Raw genomic sequence first — 16,208 nt, forward strand, 5'->3', positions numbered from 1 at the left:
CAGAAGTACCTTCTGGCTCAGGCCCTAAAAATACCCCTGATCAACAGAGCTTTTAGGGTCCGAAGGGGGGAAAAAATCAAACCCGAACAGTCAAGAATCAAGCAGCTGACAGGTTTGACCACATGATGGCAACAAACCCACAGAAACCATCTTCTCCTGCGGCCCCTGAACGTCACACGCCGCGGCTCCTCCTGCAAGTCTCACACGTTCACCAGCGTCTTTAAATCCCAGCCGTGTTACTGTGACTCCAGCTGTTGTTAGGGCGCTTCTAGACGAGCGACTGTTAACAGGCTTCTGTTCCAGCTTCTTCTCCACGATGGCCCACAAAAACACGTAGCAACTTTCTCCTTCTTTGTGCTACACAGAATTCCCTCCGGACAGCGAAACACAGGCGGGACGCTGGAGACTCACTGTTGCCCCCTGAGGTACCAAGTGGTATTACAAAATGGAGCGGAGCATAAATCCCAGAGATCCTGGAATTCATATTCACTTTATTGTCATTGTAACTTGTACGACGCAAGGATAAGGTGCAGGCTTTCCAGTGCAGAGAGGACATCAAAATATAAAAGCAATATAACAGCAATATAAAATAACATCAGAACCGTCAATTCTTCTTGCTGCCTAAGAAGTGGTGATGAAAGTGAAACGGTAGCTTTGTTTTATGATTTAATTTCTTGAATGTTGTTTTTTCCAACTTTTTAAATTGCTGACTTCTGACTGCCAGTCCAGCCAGAGAGCTTCCAGCATTCCAGCGCGCCGTCTCGGGAAAGTCTCCCTGCCTGGGTGACAGGGTCTGGCCTGGAGGATCGGTATTTGGTGCTCTTTGAAAACCCACTCAAGTGTTTAGTGAACACACTTTTCTTTCAGTTTTAATGGCTGGTCTGGGCCAACGCCAGCTCCATGTCCAAAATGCTGCCTCCTCATTCTCTTTTATGAGACCCTTTCGTTGAGACAGGAGTAGCTAAAGAAAGCTACAGGTGTAGCTACAGATGTGGCTACAGGTGTGGCTAAGACAGGTGTAGCTACAGGTGTAGCTAAGACAGGTGTGGCTAAGACAGGTGTGGCTACAAGTGTGGCTAAGACAGGTGTTGCTACAGGTGTGGCTAAGACAGGTGTGGCTACAAGTGTGGCTAAGACAGGTGTGGCTACAGGTGTGGCTAAGACAGGTGTAGCTACAGGTGTAGCTAAGACAGGTGTGGCTAAGACAGGTGTGGCTACAGGTGTAGCTAAGACAGGTGTGGCTAAGACAGGTGTGGCTACAGGTGTGGCTAAGACAGGTGTAGCTACAGGTGTGGCTAAGACAGGTATGGCTTCAAGTGTGGCTAAGACAGGTGTGGCAACAGTTGTAGCTAAGACAGGTGTGGCTACAGGTGTAGTTAAGACAGGTGTAGCTAAAGAAAGCTAAAGGTGTAGCTAAGACAGGTGTAGCTACAGGTGTAGCTAAGACAGGTGTGGCTACAGGTGTAGCTAAGACAGGTGTGGCTACAAGTGTGGCTAAGACAGGTGTGGCTATAGGTGTAGTTAAGACAGGTGTAGCTAAAGAAAGCTACAGGTGTAGCTAAGACAGGTGTAGCTACAGGTGTAGCTAAGACAGCTGACATTCACCTCCCCGCATTACAGGCAGATCTAGAGAGCAGGAAAGGCCAACCACGTAGGGTTAGCTTGTAGCTAATGAGTGCTAGCAGGCAAACGCCCAGCACCTTGTCTTCTTATCCGCGTCTTCTTCAGGACGTTCTCAGGTTTAAGACCTGATCACCACTGTGAACGAGGGGGAGAGGGCAGGGAAGTGCTAGCCTGAACCAGAGCCGAGCTGGAAGTGCGGCAGCTTGTTTTCGCTCAGTGTTGAAGGCCTGGATTGAAGTTGACGATGTTCTTGAGTCTGGACGTTTTGCTCAAGAGCTCAATACACACGGCAGGCCGGCGTCGCCGAGAAAAAAACACCTACCGGGAAGCTCCAGGGGAGTTTTTGTAGCTTGTGAGTTAAAGAAGAATTGGGAACGAGGCACCTGGGCAGCTGATAATCTTCTTGTGTTTGTCAAAGCCTCAGTTCATGTCACAGTTTTTGAATTCCTCAGGAGGCGTCAGTCAGATTCCTCTCTGCCCCCAAGACCTGTTGGGTCGCCCCTCTGGCAGCGCGTCTTCCTCCCTGCACCATCTTGAGCTCAGTTCAGGACCCAGAGGCCTGCCCACACAACCCCATGAGGATGACAGGGAGAGTGAAACAAGCCCCCAGTCACACCAGTACAACCTAAATGATTGTGAGAACCGGAGGAGGGCGAGGAAGGAGAACAGAGGGGGGAGATGGGGGGGGGGGGGCAAGGAGCTGGTCTGAGACGGAGAGAACCAGAGAGTGTTTATTTAAGTTTTTCGTCTCCTGAGTCAGACAGCCAGCAGACTACAGAGGATAATGAGAAACAGATCTTTTTGGTGGAGAGGAAGGGGAGGGAGGTAAAAGAAAGGAGGGACGAGGAGTCGGTGGGGAGGGAGGAGGAGAGGGTAAAAAAAGAAGGAGAAAAGGGGCGGAGAAGGAGTAGTGACAGCCAAAAAAGGGGGGGTTGTCGTGTTCATCGCCACAGGAAATAGGCCCTCTTATGTTCATTCACTGCCACTCGGGGCCCGGTGAGGCTCGGAGGCGCTCGGCTCAGCTCGTGACCCGAATCCAAACCGGGAGACCGCGAGCTTCCAGCAGCGAGACGTTACTGATGCTGACGATGGCGTGAAGAGACACGCAACACGTCCAGATGACACCCAGAGAGCCGGGGGGGGGGGGGGGGGGGGGAGCGTTCACTAGATGAGAAGTGAGGCAAGTCTGAGAGAAACCACCAGTGAGGGAGGGGGAGGGGGAGGAGGGCAGAGGGGATGCTTGATTGACAGGCAGGAGGCCCTATGGGGGATGAGTAACGGGCCAACTGGAGCCGGGGAACCCACCCAAAGGCAATTAAGGGTAAAGGACGACAAAAATATTTGATCAACTTTTTTCTCGTCTCCGTCTTGAGCGGGGCTGGGAGCTGCGACGGGGGGAGAATGAGAGCCGCTGCCGGGCTCGGAGGAACTCGTTCCCGATCAAGGATTAGAACCGCGAGACGCTGACGTCTGGGAGAAGTCACTGAGCGCGAAGAAGTCTCCATCGTCTGAGAAGAGCGTGGAAAAGTTGCTCCAACTGCACCCAATCCTCCCCAGAGTGCGGAGATGTGCGCGATGACGCGCACTTAGGACGCGGGCGCAAGTTTTTGGAGTTTTATTATTTTATTATCTCTCATTTTGAGGCGCTGAGGACACAGAAGTTGGTGAATCCGACGCAGGGAGATACGGTGGTTGAGCGTCCCGTCCCTGCTGCCGGAGGGCGATGGGGGCCGCGCCGGGCTCCGGCTGGGAGGAGGGCGAGTTCGAGTTCAAGTTGGTGTTTGAGGAGGACCCGCCGCGGCAGAGCCGGGGGCCATCACCGGTACGCAGCACGACCAAGACAGAGAGCTCCGTTCCCGGGGAGGAGAGCGAAGGCTCCCCGCTGCACCTGGACGCCGGCACCAGCAGCCTGGGTGAGAGCCGCCTTGGATAGTTTGTTGTAGAGACACACCAGGTGTGTGTGTGTGTGTGTGTGTGTGTGGGTGGGTGGGTGTGTGGTTCGGTGAGGGCCTTGCTGCCAGCTCTCCAGAACTTCACGGGTGTAGTGTACAAGTCTGTGGAGCTCGTGTGTGCGTGTCTTCTCTCGCAAGCATCCGAGTATATTTTTACTGTGTTTGTGTTGTGTGTAGCAGGCCACGCATCTGCGTGTGTGTTCAGATCTCACTGTGTTCCTGCTCCATGTGTGCGTGCAGCCAGACTCAATGTGTTTCTAATCAGCTGTGCGTGTGAGTAGAGTTAACAGCTGCCATCTGGGAAGGAACCTCAACCTCTGTGTACTGAACAGCACCACACACACACACACACACACACACACACACACACACACCTCCCTCTTCCACTCAACACACCCGCATCTCCCCTATTTTTCACTGCATGCACACAAACATACACACCTCACGTCACCCCTGCGCCGCCTCCCACACTGACACACGGTTCTCCTACCACACCCAGCACATGACAGCAGAGCTTCACTCGTAGGTGACAGCCAACGTAGGAGAGAACCTGGGCAAATGTTCTCTAAAGTTGGCCAGCATCTGGAACGTCCTCCTGTAGTCTTGAACGTCCTGCAGCTCAGTGTTCTCCGCATGACTTTATAGGTTCATGTTCCATTTTGTTTGTTTTATGCTCATATTGCAACACTCTGAAGACTGTTAGGACGTACAGAAAACATTCCCAAATGGTTCTTCTCAGGAAAATGTTCCTTGAAGTTTTTAGAGGGAAATCCTCCAAGAGAATATCTCCTGAAGTGAAAAGGACCTGTAATGTTTGCACGGTTCTTTAAAGGATCGGGGAACACTGAGTACCTTCTAGGAATGTTTGGGAGATGGTCATGATGGGTTCTTCTCGGTTGGCCTTTACTTTCCCTGAATGTTCTGCTGGGTCAAGATCGAGTTCCTAAAGGAGACCGTATTTAGTGGAATGGCAGGAAAACATTGAGTGTGTTTTGGAATGTTTGGTGGATGTTGAAGATAGGATGTTCTCCAACGATCTTCCCACCACATTCACGGAACGCCCTGGGGTCAAGATGACGTTCTTAAAGGGTAGAGGGGCATCGTTTTGTGGTGGAACATTGAGTACATTCTAGGAGTGTTTGATGGGCCATGAAGATAGGACGTTCTCTGAAGATTGTTACTTTCACGGAACGTTGTAGAGGGTTAAGATGAAGTTCTTGTTGGTTGGGAGAAGTTATTTTGCAGACTTTAATAGGAACATCTAGAACATAGTTTGAGGGAATAGAGAACCATTAGTTTTAGTTTACAGAACCTTTGCAGAACCTATTGGCAGTATAGGTTTATGTAGAAGAACCTCAGGACATGGAACCAATCATGTTCTATTTCTTCTGTTACCCTTTACCTTCCCAGAATGTTTGCACAAATTTAAGGAACATTATGAGAACTTCATTCAGGAGACCAAGTGAGAGCACCCAATGAAGTCCTCCCACAACATTGTGAATTTCGACAATAGAACGTTCCCCTAACCCTCAGGGAACGCTACACCCTGACCTCCGTTCCACCCACATTTCTAGCTGAGGCAGGCCGGCGTTGCAGAGGATGAACCTTCCCGGAGGTTCTCCACCTGGAACCTGGAACGCTCAGCCTCTCAACATCTCATCATGGGGAACAACTTGGGTTCTTGAAGAACATAAGTCCTGATCACCTTCTTTTCATCGTTTCATTTGATGAGCTTGAAGCCTCAACAGACCCTCAAATACAAATAAAAACATCGTCTAAACTCTCAAATCAGTGGATTTGGAACTGAACCTCCGATCTAGACATCATTTCTCCTGAGAGGTTCAATATTTTGACTGGGCTCTGTTGCAGCCGAGTACATTTTTGAAGTAATGAACCCTGTAAAGAAGCTTTAAAACAGAGCTGCCCAAAGTGGAGGGCAGGGGCCAAATTTGGCCCACCAGGAGGTTCAGCTTGGTCTGCCAGATGGGTTCATAAATGAACGCAAACTAGAAATACCGGCCTACTAATTAAAAAACAATTGTATGAATCATGCTTTTCTTTCCTGGGAGGTAAAACTGATGTGTAAACGAACAGGACGTCAGGTAATCAGCTGGTAGGGGGGCCCGGGGCCGGTGGTGCACATCCGTCAGCACCGAGGACACCGTATGTACTTGCCTGTGGACCGTGGCCCACCATGTAGATCAGGGTTTTTGCCCACCGAGGGAAAAAGTTATGGCACCTCTGCTTCAAAAAGGTACAAATTACCTTCAGTTTACAAGAAAAGAGGCCCAAAAAAAATAGAGGAAACTCTGAAAAACGAGAAGACTTCAGTCCTGCTCTCATCACGGTTTGACCCTTCGGTTGCCAGGACGGTAACCGCCGATCAGACCATCCCTCTGCACGGTTCAGCTCAGGAGAAATCTAAAGTAGAATTCCGCTCGTCAGAAGAAATGGACGAAGTGATACAATAACTGTAATTAAGTTTTCGTGGCTGGCGCTCATAAACCCCTCCTCTGTTCACAAACTTCTAAATCATTGCTTCATGTGAGGAGTCCGCAGCACAAGAGTTGCCTCAGCCCTGCAGCTTTAATCACTTGGAAATATTTTTGTTGCCAGGAAACATTTGCAGAGATTTTTCACTCTGAGTCTTTATTTGTTGGCAGTTGCTGTTGTGTGTCCGCGTTGCCCAAAAATTGCCTGTATGGCGCGCCGCCACTGCGGAGCAACATGATCAGTCAGAGCCTCGCTCATTACAGGCTAACTACTGTTTGGCTTCCTGCTGAGGCCGACCACGCCATGCTGGGGGAGCGCTGAGGCATCGGGGGTCGTGTCCTCATTTGGAGGGTTGTCTGGTGAAGGCCAGTTAACATAGTTGAGGATGTTTCATGTTATTCAAAAAAACCAAAACAAAAAACCACGAGGAAAAGAAAAATCCTCCCGATTCCTCCTCTCTTGTGATATTGAGTGTTTTTAGATTTCAGTCAGTGACCTTGATGTACATTCTGGGTGGGATTTGAGTTCCCTGCTGCTTGGAGCTGCGTTCTGTCAGCAAAAGGTGCTGTGGGGGGGGTCTTGATAAACTGTTGCCACGTGGCGATTAAGGAATACGATACCCACATCGTGACCTACCTGCTACATACGTCAATGTCAACATGTCTGAGCAGGTTCGCAAGAGGTGGGATGGTAAAATGTCAAATAAAATCCGCTTGCAGCGCAGTGACGGCCGCACACGCAACCAAAGCTCCTGTTCAGTTCGACTTCTAACGTTCTGACTGCGGGAGCCGAAGTCCAGGGTGAAAGTTCTTGTATTGGTTTTGTTTTCCGTGAGTCCTGGGTTGAGTGGACGAGCACACGGTCTCTCTGAATCAGAGAGAAATGTCTGGTGGTTGTTTTTACATACTTTTGATTGCATGTCATCAGGGCTGCGTTCCTCTTGACCTCGGAAGTCTGAATTTCTACGTTCACATTTGGAAATTTCAACTGGAAAGCCCTCTGAAACTGGACTTTCCAGTCAGAAACCTGAAGCACCCAGAGATCCTAAATGAAAATGGCTGCCGCGCTCATCAGCAGTGTGAATGCTCTGCAAAAATACACTGCTTTAGAACAGGGATGCCTCATTAATCCGTTGTACACGCTGTCCTGCTCCTGTTTGACCTGAGGAGCAGTTGCTTTGGTATTTCTGTATGAAATATCAGGTCGAGTGTTGTTGCCAAGTCGTGCTGGACCGAGCTGAGACATCAACAACGCGTTAGCATACACTGGAAAGGTGAGCTGTGAACATTCGTGTCTGTACGGTGACAAAAAAAACGCATCAACTGTGCAATTCTTTGAGAGTGCGTTTACCGTATGGCAACGATTATGATTCCATAAGTGAAGAGAAAATGGATGTAATGATTGATGCAGGCATGTTGATGCTAAAAAAATGGATCTTTGCTTGCCACAAAGTGTGTTTACAACCGTTTGATTGACATCTAATGAGTCTGTCTGGTGCCAGGCGTGCGAGGAGAGCAGGTTTTCAAAGTGAGCTGTCATCATGCGGTTCCAGCGTGAAATACGTGGAACATTATTCTGAGGTTGTCTGACCCCTCACTCAACAACAAATGCCTCACAAAGAAAATGTGTTTGAGGGGAAGGAGCGATTCTGATGTTCAACTGGAGAGAGAAGAAGCTCGTGGCGTTCGGCTGTGAATGAGAATATTTGGACTCAATAACTGAACTCTTGTGGAGCAGCGTTCCTTCTTATGGAGGCCGTCTGTGGTCCACCGTTCCAGAGAAGCGGCTGCTTCACACACGTTTCCTGGGCTCTGAGCTTCCCTCGCTTCAGTCCTTTATTTTGAAAACTTTGATTTCAGCTTCATTTGCTGCCAGTGTCCCCGTGGTCATTAATTGTTTGTTCTTTTGATGTCATTGCAGTAACGGACAACCACCTCGCAGCCACTCATGCGGGTCACTCGATCAGCATTCCCAGCCCGCCGCTCTTGGCCAATCAGCGGGCTGGGATGCATTCTCCGCCTCCGCGAAGGGCCCCGATCAGAGAGTTCAGTGGGACCTACGAGAGCCTGCCGGCACGCTCTGTACAGGTGAGAGGTGGGCAGTGGCGAGGGAGGGACAGTACCGTTAGATTGGCACATCATATTTAGCTGCCAATCACGTGCGCAAGTCTGTGAGATGTACAGGTCAATGTCACATGACGTCGCTCTCACACCTGCAATCCCACGTCATCCTGACACACCTGACTGGTTTCCCGTTGACTGCAGTGGACGTTTCCTGGATGTGAACGGGTGCCAGGAAACCTCAGGAGGACATCTCATGCGACATCTTGGCGCGTCCTCTAAATGTGACACGTTTGAGAAAAGACAAACTCGATGCTAACATAGGTTGCTCGTGAGGACGGGTCATTCTGAGATCACGCGTCACGCTGGAGCTGCTAGGCTTCTCTTCTCACTGATGTTCTCACAAACGGAACGTCACTGCTATCTCATCCCCGTCCAAACACCCTGAAAGGGGAGTGCAGCGTTTCGACCCTGAGCCGTCACCTGTCCTTGAAGTGCTGACCACCGCGGGGAAGAGGAGTGTGTGAGCGCCGATTATGTCACTCCAAAACGATATTTCGTTGAAAGATTTAATGGAATTAGAGGAGACTGATTGTTAGTCAGTGGGCGTGAGTAAAGGTGGAAGGAGAGCGCTGTGTCTCGCTGGTCTGGGGGGGTGTGGTGAGGACAGGACAGAAACTCAAGCTTTCATTTCAACAGCTTCCTGATCTGTCAATCAAAAGTGAACTTCATCTCCCCATCAGGTTTCAGAGTCCCGTGTGGTCGAGTGTCCGAGCATTCAGATAACCACCATCTCACCTGAAGATGACCCAGCACCCACTATATCCTGGGGCATGGGGGGCGGAGGCAGGTGGGACAGAGAGCGTCTCTACCTCCCCCTGTTGGACCCCTTTACCTACCGAGACAGATGCCCAGGGTCCCTCAGCCCTAGCCCCGCCTCCAGCCCCTCCTCTCGCGGCTGGCTCAGTCCGGCCTCCAGCTGTGACTCCCTGTTGGTGGAGGAGGAGGAACTCAATGAGGCCGCCATCAGTTTTGGGCTTTCACCGTCCTCGAGGCCTACTTCACCAGGGGGAAAGAAGCGTAGGAACTCCCCCCTGGCTTCTCCCTGTACTTCACGTAGGGGCAGTTACTCAGAGGAGCTGCAGGGGTGCAACCTTGAAAGCGGAGACTCCTCCCAACAATCACAAGCTCCACCCAGCAGCTGTGAGCTCAGCATCCCACAGAAAACCAGGAAGACCTCTTTGGAACAAGTAAACGTCTTTGTGACATCACAGGTGATTCTAATACATATTTTTAAACTTTACAGTTCATTAATGGAGCTTTCCTTCTCCTAGTTATCTCCCAGGGAGGCGGATCAAGAGCAGCCTCCAGGCCATACCTCGCCCTGCCCACTGCCAGACACCCTACAGACCAGGAGAGAACCCCCATCGATGGGCATGGACTACCTCTCAGTGCCCCCTGCTCTGGCCTGGGGCAGGACCCGCGCCAGCGCTCATAGCCCACTGTTCAGGCAAAGACATACACCACCACATACATGAGAACATTCATTCGAAACACGTTGCTCTGTGCTCTGCCTGCGCATGAATTAAACTGAACCTTTGACACGTGAATGTGTGACACTGACCAGGTGCAGCTGGACCGGCTGACATTGGATGCCACCTGCCCTCATTTACTGCGGCAGCCTTGCATGTCATGTGATCTTGGTCCTTCAAATCCACGACGCTGGTGTGAAGAATAGGACGAAATAAGAAGCGCCTCTTTTCCTTTCATTTTATATTTTTCATGAATACTTTCATACAAAATGCAACATTTTATATGGCACAATTTGTTGTTTTTTCCATGGCTTGAATGTCATGTGATCTGGGGACTAGCCAGTGGTGATAAACCGCTATTTGGAAGCTTTTCCTGAAAGGCTGCAGGGAGGAATTTTCACCTCCCCCAGCAGAAACATCAGTACTGTCCACTTGAGAACATCGACTGATGACGGCGGCGAAGCCGTCAGCTGCCGTGCGTGTCGGCTCAGGAACAGACCTTAGTGCGCTGTGAGGCTGGGAAATGAGGTTTGTGACTCGGTTGCCAACATCAGAGTCAAAACTACACCAAGTGTCCAGGCTGTCATCGTCTGTCCCTGCTGGCCGTCTAGTTGTAAACCCGTGATGTCATCGTCGTCGTTGTGAGAGCAGGCAACAGTGGGAACTAGAAAGCACAAATGGAGGGCAACCCTCCACCAAGGAGACCCAAAGGTCTGTCTTTGCAGCAGTCCTCAGGATCAACAACTGCAGCCTTCAAAAATGAACATTTGTCTAAGTTTGTCCGACACGCCGTGATCACATCACCTCCTTCCCAGAGGTCAAAAACACTCCTGACACTCAAGCTGTCAGTAAATGAGGGCAAATTTCATCAGGAATTAGGTTGTTGTTTTTTTAAGAATTTTGTTGGACGAACTCGGCATGTTGTGTGTCTGTGCTGTGCGTCATGATCATGCTGACTGTGACTATGATCTTTTTATCTGACACATTCAGGTCAAATGCCCTGCCGCCTCTCGACTGGCCGCTCCCGTCCCAGTTTGACCAGTATGAGCTGCGTATTGAGGTGCAGCCACGTCCACACCATCGAGCCCACTACGAAACCGAGGGGAGCAGAGGAGCTGTCAAGGCTGCGCCAACAGGACATCCCGTCGTGAAGGTAATCACCTTTTTAGTGACGATAAGGATTTGTAGTTCGTCTTGTTTCAGAAACGCAGCTCAGGACCCGTCATCCCTTCGTCCAGCGCCTTCTGAAATTCCGTTTGGATGCTGTTTCCACAACACTGGAACTGAATCTGTGGAGATGTTCTGTCTCACTGCCGATGGCCTCGTCACAGCTGGATTCCGTCCCTCTCACTGTGTTTCTCTGTGCAGCTGTGTGGCTACACCGAGAGGAAACCGCTCTCCCTCCAGGTTTTTGTTGGAACTGCCGATGATCGATCCATCAGGCCACACCCTTTCTACCAGATCCACAGGTACGGGACGGGTTCCTGTTTGTGCCCGCCGTCGTCTGGTCATCTGCCACCAGCTGCTTCTTGTGTTGCTCTCACAGATTTATTACACCTCTTGTTCGGTCAGGAAGATTCTTTGCAATTTGTCATGAAGAATTTTCACACCTATCAATAATGGGAGTGCATGTGAGCGAGAACCGGAGGTCCAGGCTGTAGAACTCTCCCCCTGTGACTCCCAGGGACGCAGCAATTTATAATAAATCTGTATGTCTTTTGAGGTTGAACTCTGATTTTTCATGCATGCAGAAAACGGTGGCCATGATGATCATAACCAACAAAACATGAGAGTCAGACATTACTTACTTCTCTTAGTTTCTGGCAGACAAGACAAAGTCAAGACTTATTGCTGCCCCCTGCTGGTTATTCAGTGTCCGGTTGCTGGGACATGTCCCCACACACCCAGGAAGGAGGCACCCTGGTTAGGACAGATTGTTAATCTCACAGGTTTACATTCTTCAGGGTGACGGGTAAAATGGTGGGCACCGCCAGTCACGAGAGCGTCCAAGCAGGGACCAAACTTCTGGACATCCCCCTCAATCCTGAGAACAACATGACGGCGCTGTGAGTACGAGAGGACCGGAGGAGCAGAACTCTCGTCCGCAATCGCTGAAAAGTTTCAAAGTCTTCCTGTGTGTCGTAGCATCGACTGCGCTGGGATTCTGAAGCTGAGGAACTCAGACATCGAGTTGAGGAAAGGAGAAACGGATGTTGGGAGGAAGAACACGCGAGTCCGTTTGGTCTTTCGCACCCACCTCCATCTAGCGCCCCCTGTTGCCCCTCCTGGACGAGTCCTGGCTCTGCAGGTCGCCTCTCTGCCTATTGAATGCTGTGAGTGGCACATCAAACATAGACTTGTGGAGAATTCTGCCTGAAATAATTGGACAATTGCAGTCCCATCACTGCAGTCTTGTTCTGGTGAACCAGACCAGATACCTGGAATTTACCGGTTTATCTTGGGACTACACCTGGGCCTCCGGAGGGCTCATGGTTTTTTTCTCTTCTTCTCCTGTTTCAGCCCAGCGTTCAGCACAAGAGCTTCCCGTCATCGAGTCTGTCAGTCTCACATCCTGTTCAGTGGAGGGAGGAGAGGAACTCCTGCTGAGCGGCACCAACTTCCTGCCCATCTCCAGAGTTCTTTTCATGGAGAGAGGGACAGGTCAGTCTGACAACTGAACTGAACTTTTAAAAGCAACTGGAAACACAAAAGCATGAATTCAGATCAAAGGTCAGGACATTTTATGGCTAAAATCCTCACAAAACAGCTTGTTTGGGCCATGTTCCTGGGAACCAGGTGAGGTGTCCGGGCTGTGGCTCCTGCTACGCCCCTGTTGGTGGGGGCACCTGTTTGGGGAGGGCAGCTTAGGGGGGAATGGCGTGATTATTCCACACACGTCACCCCTTTGCTGAAATTTCCCACCAAAACATGTGACCGACGACTCCTCACAAGACAGTGTAAGCATGTGGTCGTCTACAGTGCTCCCAGAGCGCCAGAGGGGGCGGAGCACTTTAAAATGGGGTGATGTGAACTGGGGAGTGCGAGGTGGAACAAGCAGCTCTGAAACATCATTTCTTAATGACCTGATTGTGCAGAACCTTCATTGACCCTTTTCCATCCGTGTTCGTGCTGATTTGAGTGGCACTTCTAAATCTCCTCCCACCTTTTGTCCTTGAATAGATGGTAAATTACAGTGGGAGGAGGAGGCTCACGTCGATCGCGACAACAGCAATGAGGTACTCTTACATCATTTGCCCCCCCTTGATTCACTTCACTGCCGTTCTACCTGCTGATCTTCAATCCAGAATGTCTCTCTGCCTCTAGTGTCTGCTGTGTGTGAGAATCCCCGCCTACAGCGACCTGTCCATCAGTCGGCCCGTGTCAGTCAGTCTCTACGTCTCCAACGGGAAGAGAAAAAGGAGCAGCACCCACTGCTTCAAATACCTCCCCAGTAAGTACAACTTCTGTCGCTCATTGGTTATTCAGTTCATGTGATTATCAGCATTTCAAGCTTTCTGAGCGGAGACATCCCAGAATACTCAGGCCAGTGGGAACCTGCATCATCAGCTGAAGCCTCAAAACCATGGGTTCCGTGTTTGACAGAGCTAGCGTTAACGTTAGCAGTGCTAGCCTAGCTGCTCGTGGTGCTACCCCCATCTGAGGAGGTGGAGGGACACACAGCAGGAAGTTGAAAGCTTCAAGCGGTTCAGGTCGTAACAAAGTTGGGGATCAGTTCTGATTCTTCTTCTCCACCCACAGTAATGTTCAAAGAGGAGGACCCGCTGCTGTCCCGGCCCCAGGTGCTGCCTCTGGATGGGGGATCTGTGTGTCCTGTGGGGGGGCAAACTAGAGTGGACAGTGGCTTCCATGTGAGAGGTGACCCCATGGCAGACGAGCAAGGCCTGGGCTTCCACCTGCCCCCCTACCCCTCCACCTACTCCCCTCCGTGCCAGAGCATTGGCTACCAGGAGGAGTACTGCTCCAAAGTTAATGCTGTGGTTGAGGAGCCTGGCGGGTCCAGCACAGCGGAGCGACACCCCAGCTTCGAGAACCTGGAGCTGGGCTTCACGGAGCTCCTGCCCCCCCTTTACCCCCGTGGCCCACAGCCTCCCTCTCCTTCCCCGTGGCTGGACTCACCTTACCTGTCCTCCTCACCGTCTCCTTCCCACTCCTCCTCTTTGAGTCCGTTTCCAGCCGGCAGTCCCATCTCAACCTCCCCCTTGACTCCCATCCCCACCTCCCCTTACCCGCAGTACTCTGCATATCCTCAGGAGATGTGTCCCTCCCCTCCAGCCAACCCGAGCCCCTATCAGGACATCTGCTCAGCACCCTTCTCTCATTATGAGGGCTGGGACCCCCAGGGAAGGGTGCTGGGGGTGGGACACGGGGGAGAGAGTGAAGCCAAGATTCAGGAGTGTCCCCTGGAGTTTAATAGCTCTGCCTCAATGCACCACATTACATTTGAAGAAGGTGAGTTTCAAATTGTGCAGGTACATAGAAGTCAGTGAGTTATCGTCTGTAGGAGGAAGAGTAGAAGATGGAGACTCAGGTTGATGAATGGATGGGGTCTCCCCGAGCGGAGAGCAGACAAACCCCCTGCAGGGTTGCCCACAGTCCCAAAGAGCCAGACTCATTGGTGTGGCAGTCGCAGGGCATCTTCCAGGATGGCGCACACCACACACACACACACACACACACACCTTACACAACAAGTTTTACAAGTGTTTTGAGTCACTGCTCCCATCACACTCCTTTTCCTGTCACTCATCCAGACGGTGGAAGAATGAATGTTCGGCTTGCTGCTTCACATTTCTGTTAGGTGGAGGGAGAGATTAACTGATTGCTAACATGCAAAGTTATAATTGTTCTTTATTGATGTAGAAGTATGGATACTTGTGTAAAAAAACAAAAAAAAAACCTCTGTCAAAGTAGAAATACGACTTGTGACTCTGCTGCTCTCTCTCTCTCTCTCCGCAGTGTCGGAGTTCATCGGGGAGGACATCCGTTCTTACCAGTCAGCCTCACAGATGGACAGCCAGCCAAACTGAGCTCATATTCACCACCATTTTATCCCATCATGCACTTGGTATTAAAATGTCCAGCCACTTGTGATATTGACTGATGGTAATGAGGAGACACTGTTGTAATTATGGCCACAGGCACCTGTAATGGTTTTATAAAGGGAAACTAATGTTTTTAACATGTTTTCAATATAAATTATACTTGAAACCAAACTTGGTGTTTTTATTTGCCAAAAACATGAGTAAACTCTACAAGTTGAACCCAGAGCAAAGAGGCAAGTTAAAGAAAGGACGCACTTTCAAAGAGGCTTCATTAGAGGACAGAGTTTCTTTTCAAGATTCCACCTGCAGAAATTTTGACTGTTGGTCTACAACTCCCAATCTGACTGAATCCATTTTCTCTCTAATTTTAAATGCGTCAGGCAGCTTGTTTCATTGATGAGGCGCCGCATAAATGATTTACATGAGAATCATCGGTTCCCACCACCTCCTCCTGCACCAGGACCAGCAGCCACACGGGATGGCCGAATGACGGGAAAAGCCAGCAAACCAAATCTCTGAGCAACAGTTCACCTGATCAGAGGCCTGAGATGACAGAGCGAGATGAGAGAAGGACTGAGATCAAAGTCAGAGGTTTGTGAAGACAAATCAGTTATGATGTCACACAACCCGTGGCCCCGCCCTTAAAACGCCAGGCACCAATGGGGAAAGGGGCATTTACAAGTAATGTCAATAAATCCGAGATTAAAGCCAAAACCTGTTTTGCCTGCTACAATTTTGTCAGTTCTCAGCCTCTTTTGTCGCGTCAGTGTGTGTACATTTGTTACAACATGTGTAGAAGAACTTACACGCTAGTCAACATAAATACTGAAAGACCGTGAGGGCTTTGTGGCAGCTGCCCTCAGGGGAAGGCGAGCGAATGACTGCATTGATACTGCAGTGAACGTGGTCGCTGCGCTCATCGCTCTGAGGACCGGAGAGAATCAGCGCCAGGCTGAACTGGACCACAGTTTTACAGTTCAATTGGTGTGTCCCTTGAAAACTAGGATCTGATCAAAGGAACTAATGTAGTTTAAAGCTGCCAAAAGGTCAGGTGATGTTTTCCAGTGACTTCCTGCAGGGACCACAAGAGGGCACTGTCCCGCAGCAAACCAGTGCCGCTCACTCGTCAGTAATTCAATTTATTTGATACATTCAAGTGTTCGCTGCCGGCTTTTGAAAGGTGACGGTTTAACTTTCAACCAGTTCAGCGTGATTTGGTTCAACTGTCAGTCACTGTGACCTCAGACGGCAGCATTTCTGTGCACTGACCAGAAACACTGGGGTGAAAATCCTCATGAGGTGCAGCTCAGGAAACATGCAGGCTCATAATGAACAAGACAGCTTTAAGTTATCAGTGCCACTTCAGCTTTTAAAAACGTGAACATCGTTTGCCAGCGCTTTGCAACACAAGCACGGCGCGTTTAAAAGAAGAAAAAAAATCAACTCAACTGGGACGTTCGGCTGTAATCGGCACAAACAACCACA

General features: G+C 50.2%; 1 protein-coding gene across 3 annotated transcripts; it reads left to right on the forward strand.

The window, feature by feature from the left end:
* The first annotated feature begins 282 nt into the window (after positions 1–282).
* On the forward strand, positions 283–15,445 carry nfatc4 (nuclear factor of activated T cells 4). Of its 3 annotated transcripts, none has more exons than XM_086204602.1 (14): positions 283–425; positions 3,267–3,536; positions 7,989–8,155; positions 8,872–9,378; positions 9,463–9,638; positions 10,651–10,813; positions 11,029–11,129; positions 11,625–11,726; positions 11,806–11,993; positions 12,181–12,321; positions 12,841–12,896; positions 12,985–13,111; positions 13,420–14,130; positions 14,638–14,952. In XM_086204602.1, the coding sequence occupies exons 2-14, from the start codon at positions 3,347–3,349 to the stop codon at positions 14,706–14,708; spliced, it is 2,700 nt and encodes an 899-aa protein (XP_086060728.1). In that variant the 5' UTR covers positions 283–425; positions 3,267–3,346; the 3' UTR covers positions 14,709–14,952. The 3 variants fall into 3 exon arrangements, with proteins under 3 accessions (XP_086060728.1, XP_086060729.1, XP_086060727.1); XM_086204603.1 differs by lacking the exon at positions 283–425 and adding an exon at positions 15,104–15,445 and having other exon boundaries at positions 2,912–3,536; positions 14,638–14,746; XM_086204601.1 differs by lacking the exon at positions 283–425 and having other exon boundaries at positions 2,913–3,536.
* The last annotated feature ends 763 nt before the right edge of the window (positions 15,446–16,208 follow it).

Source organism: Aulostomus chinensis, chromosome 5 (genome assembly GCF_037954235.1).
Source record: "Aulostomus chinensis isolate RoL2024-O1b breed Wild chromosome 5, RoL_Achi_v1.0, whole genome shotgun sequence".
NCBI lineage: Eukaryota > Metazoa > Chordata > Actinopteri > Syngnathiformes > Aulostomidae > Aulostomus > Aulostomus chinensis.

Excerpts from the sequence above, each read along its gene's own strand:
- nfatc4 (XM_086204602.1), top strand. The coding sequence starts at position 3,347 with ATGGGGGCCGCGCCGGGCTCCGGCTGGGAGGAGGGCGAGTTCGAGTTC. Across the intron at positions 8,156-8,871 it reads TGCCGGCACGCTCTGTACAG|GTTTCAGAGTCCCGTGTGGT; the intron begins GTGAGAGGTGGG and ends TCTCCCCATCAG. Across the intron at positions 12,322-12,840 it reads TTTCATGGAGAGAGGGACAG|ATGGTAAATTACAGTGGGAG; the intron begins GTCAGTCTGACA and ends GTCCTTGAATAG.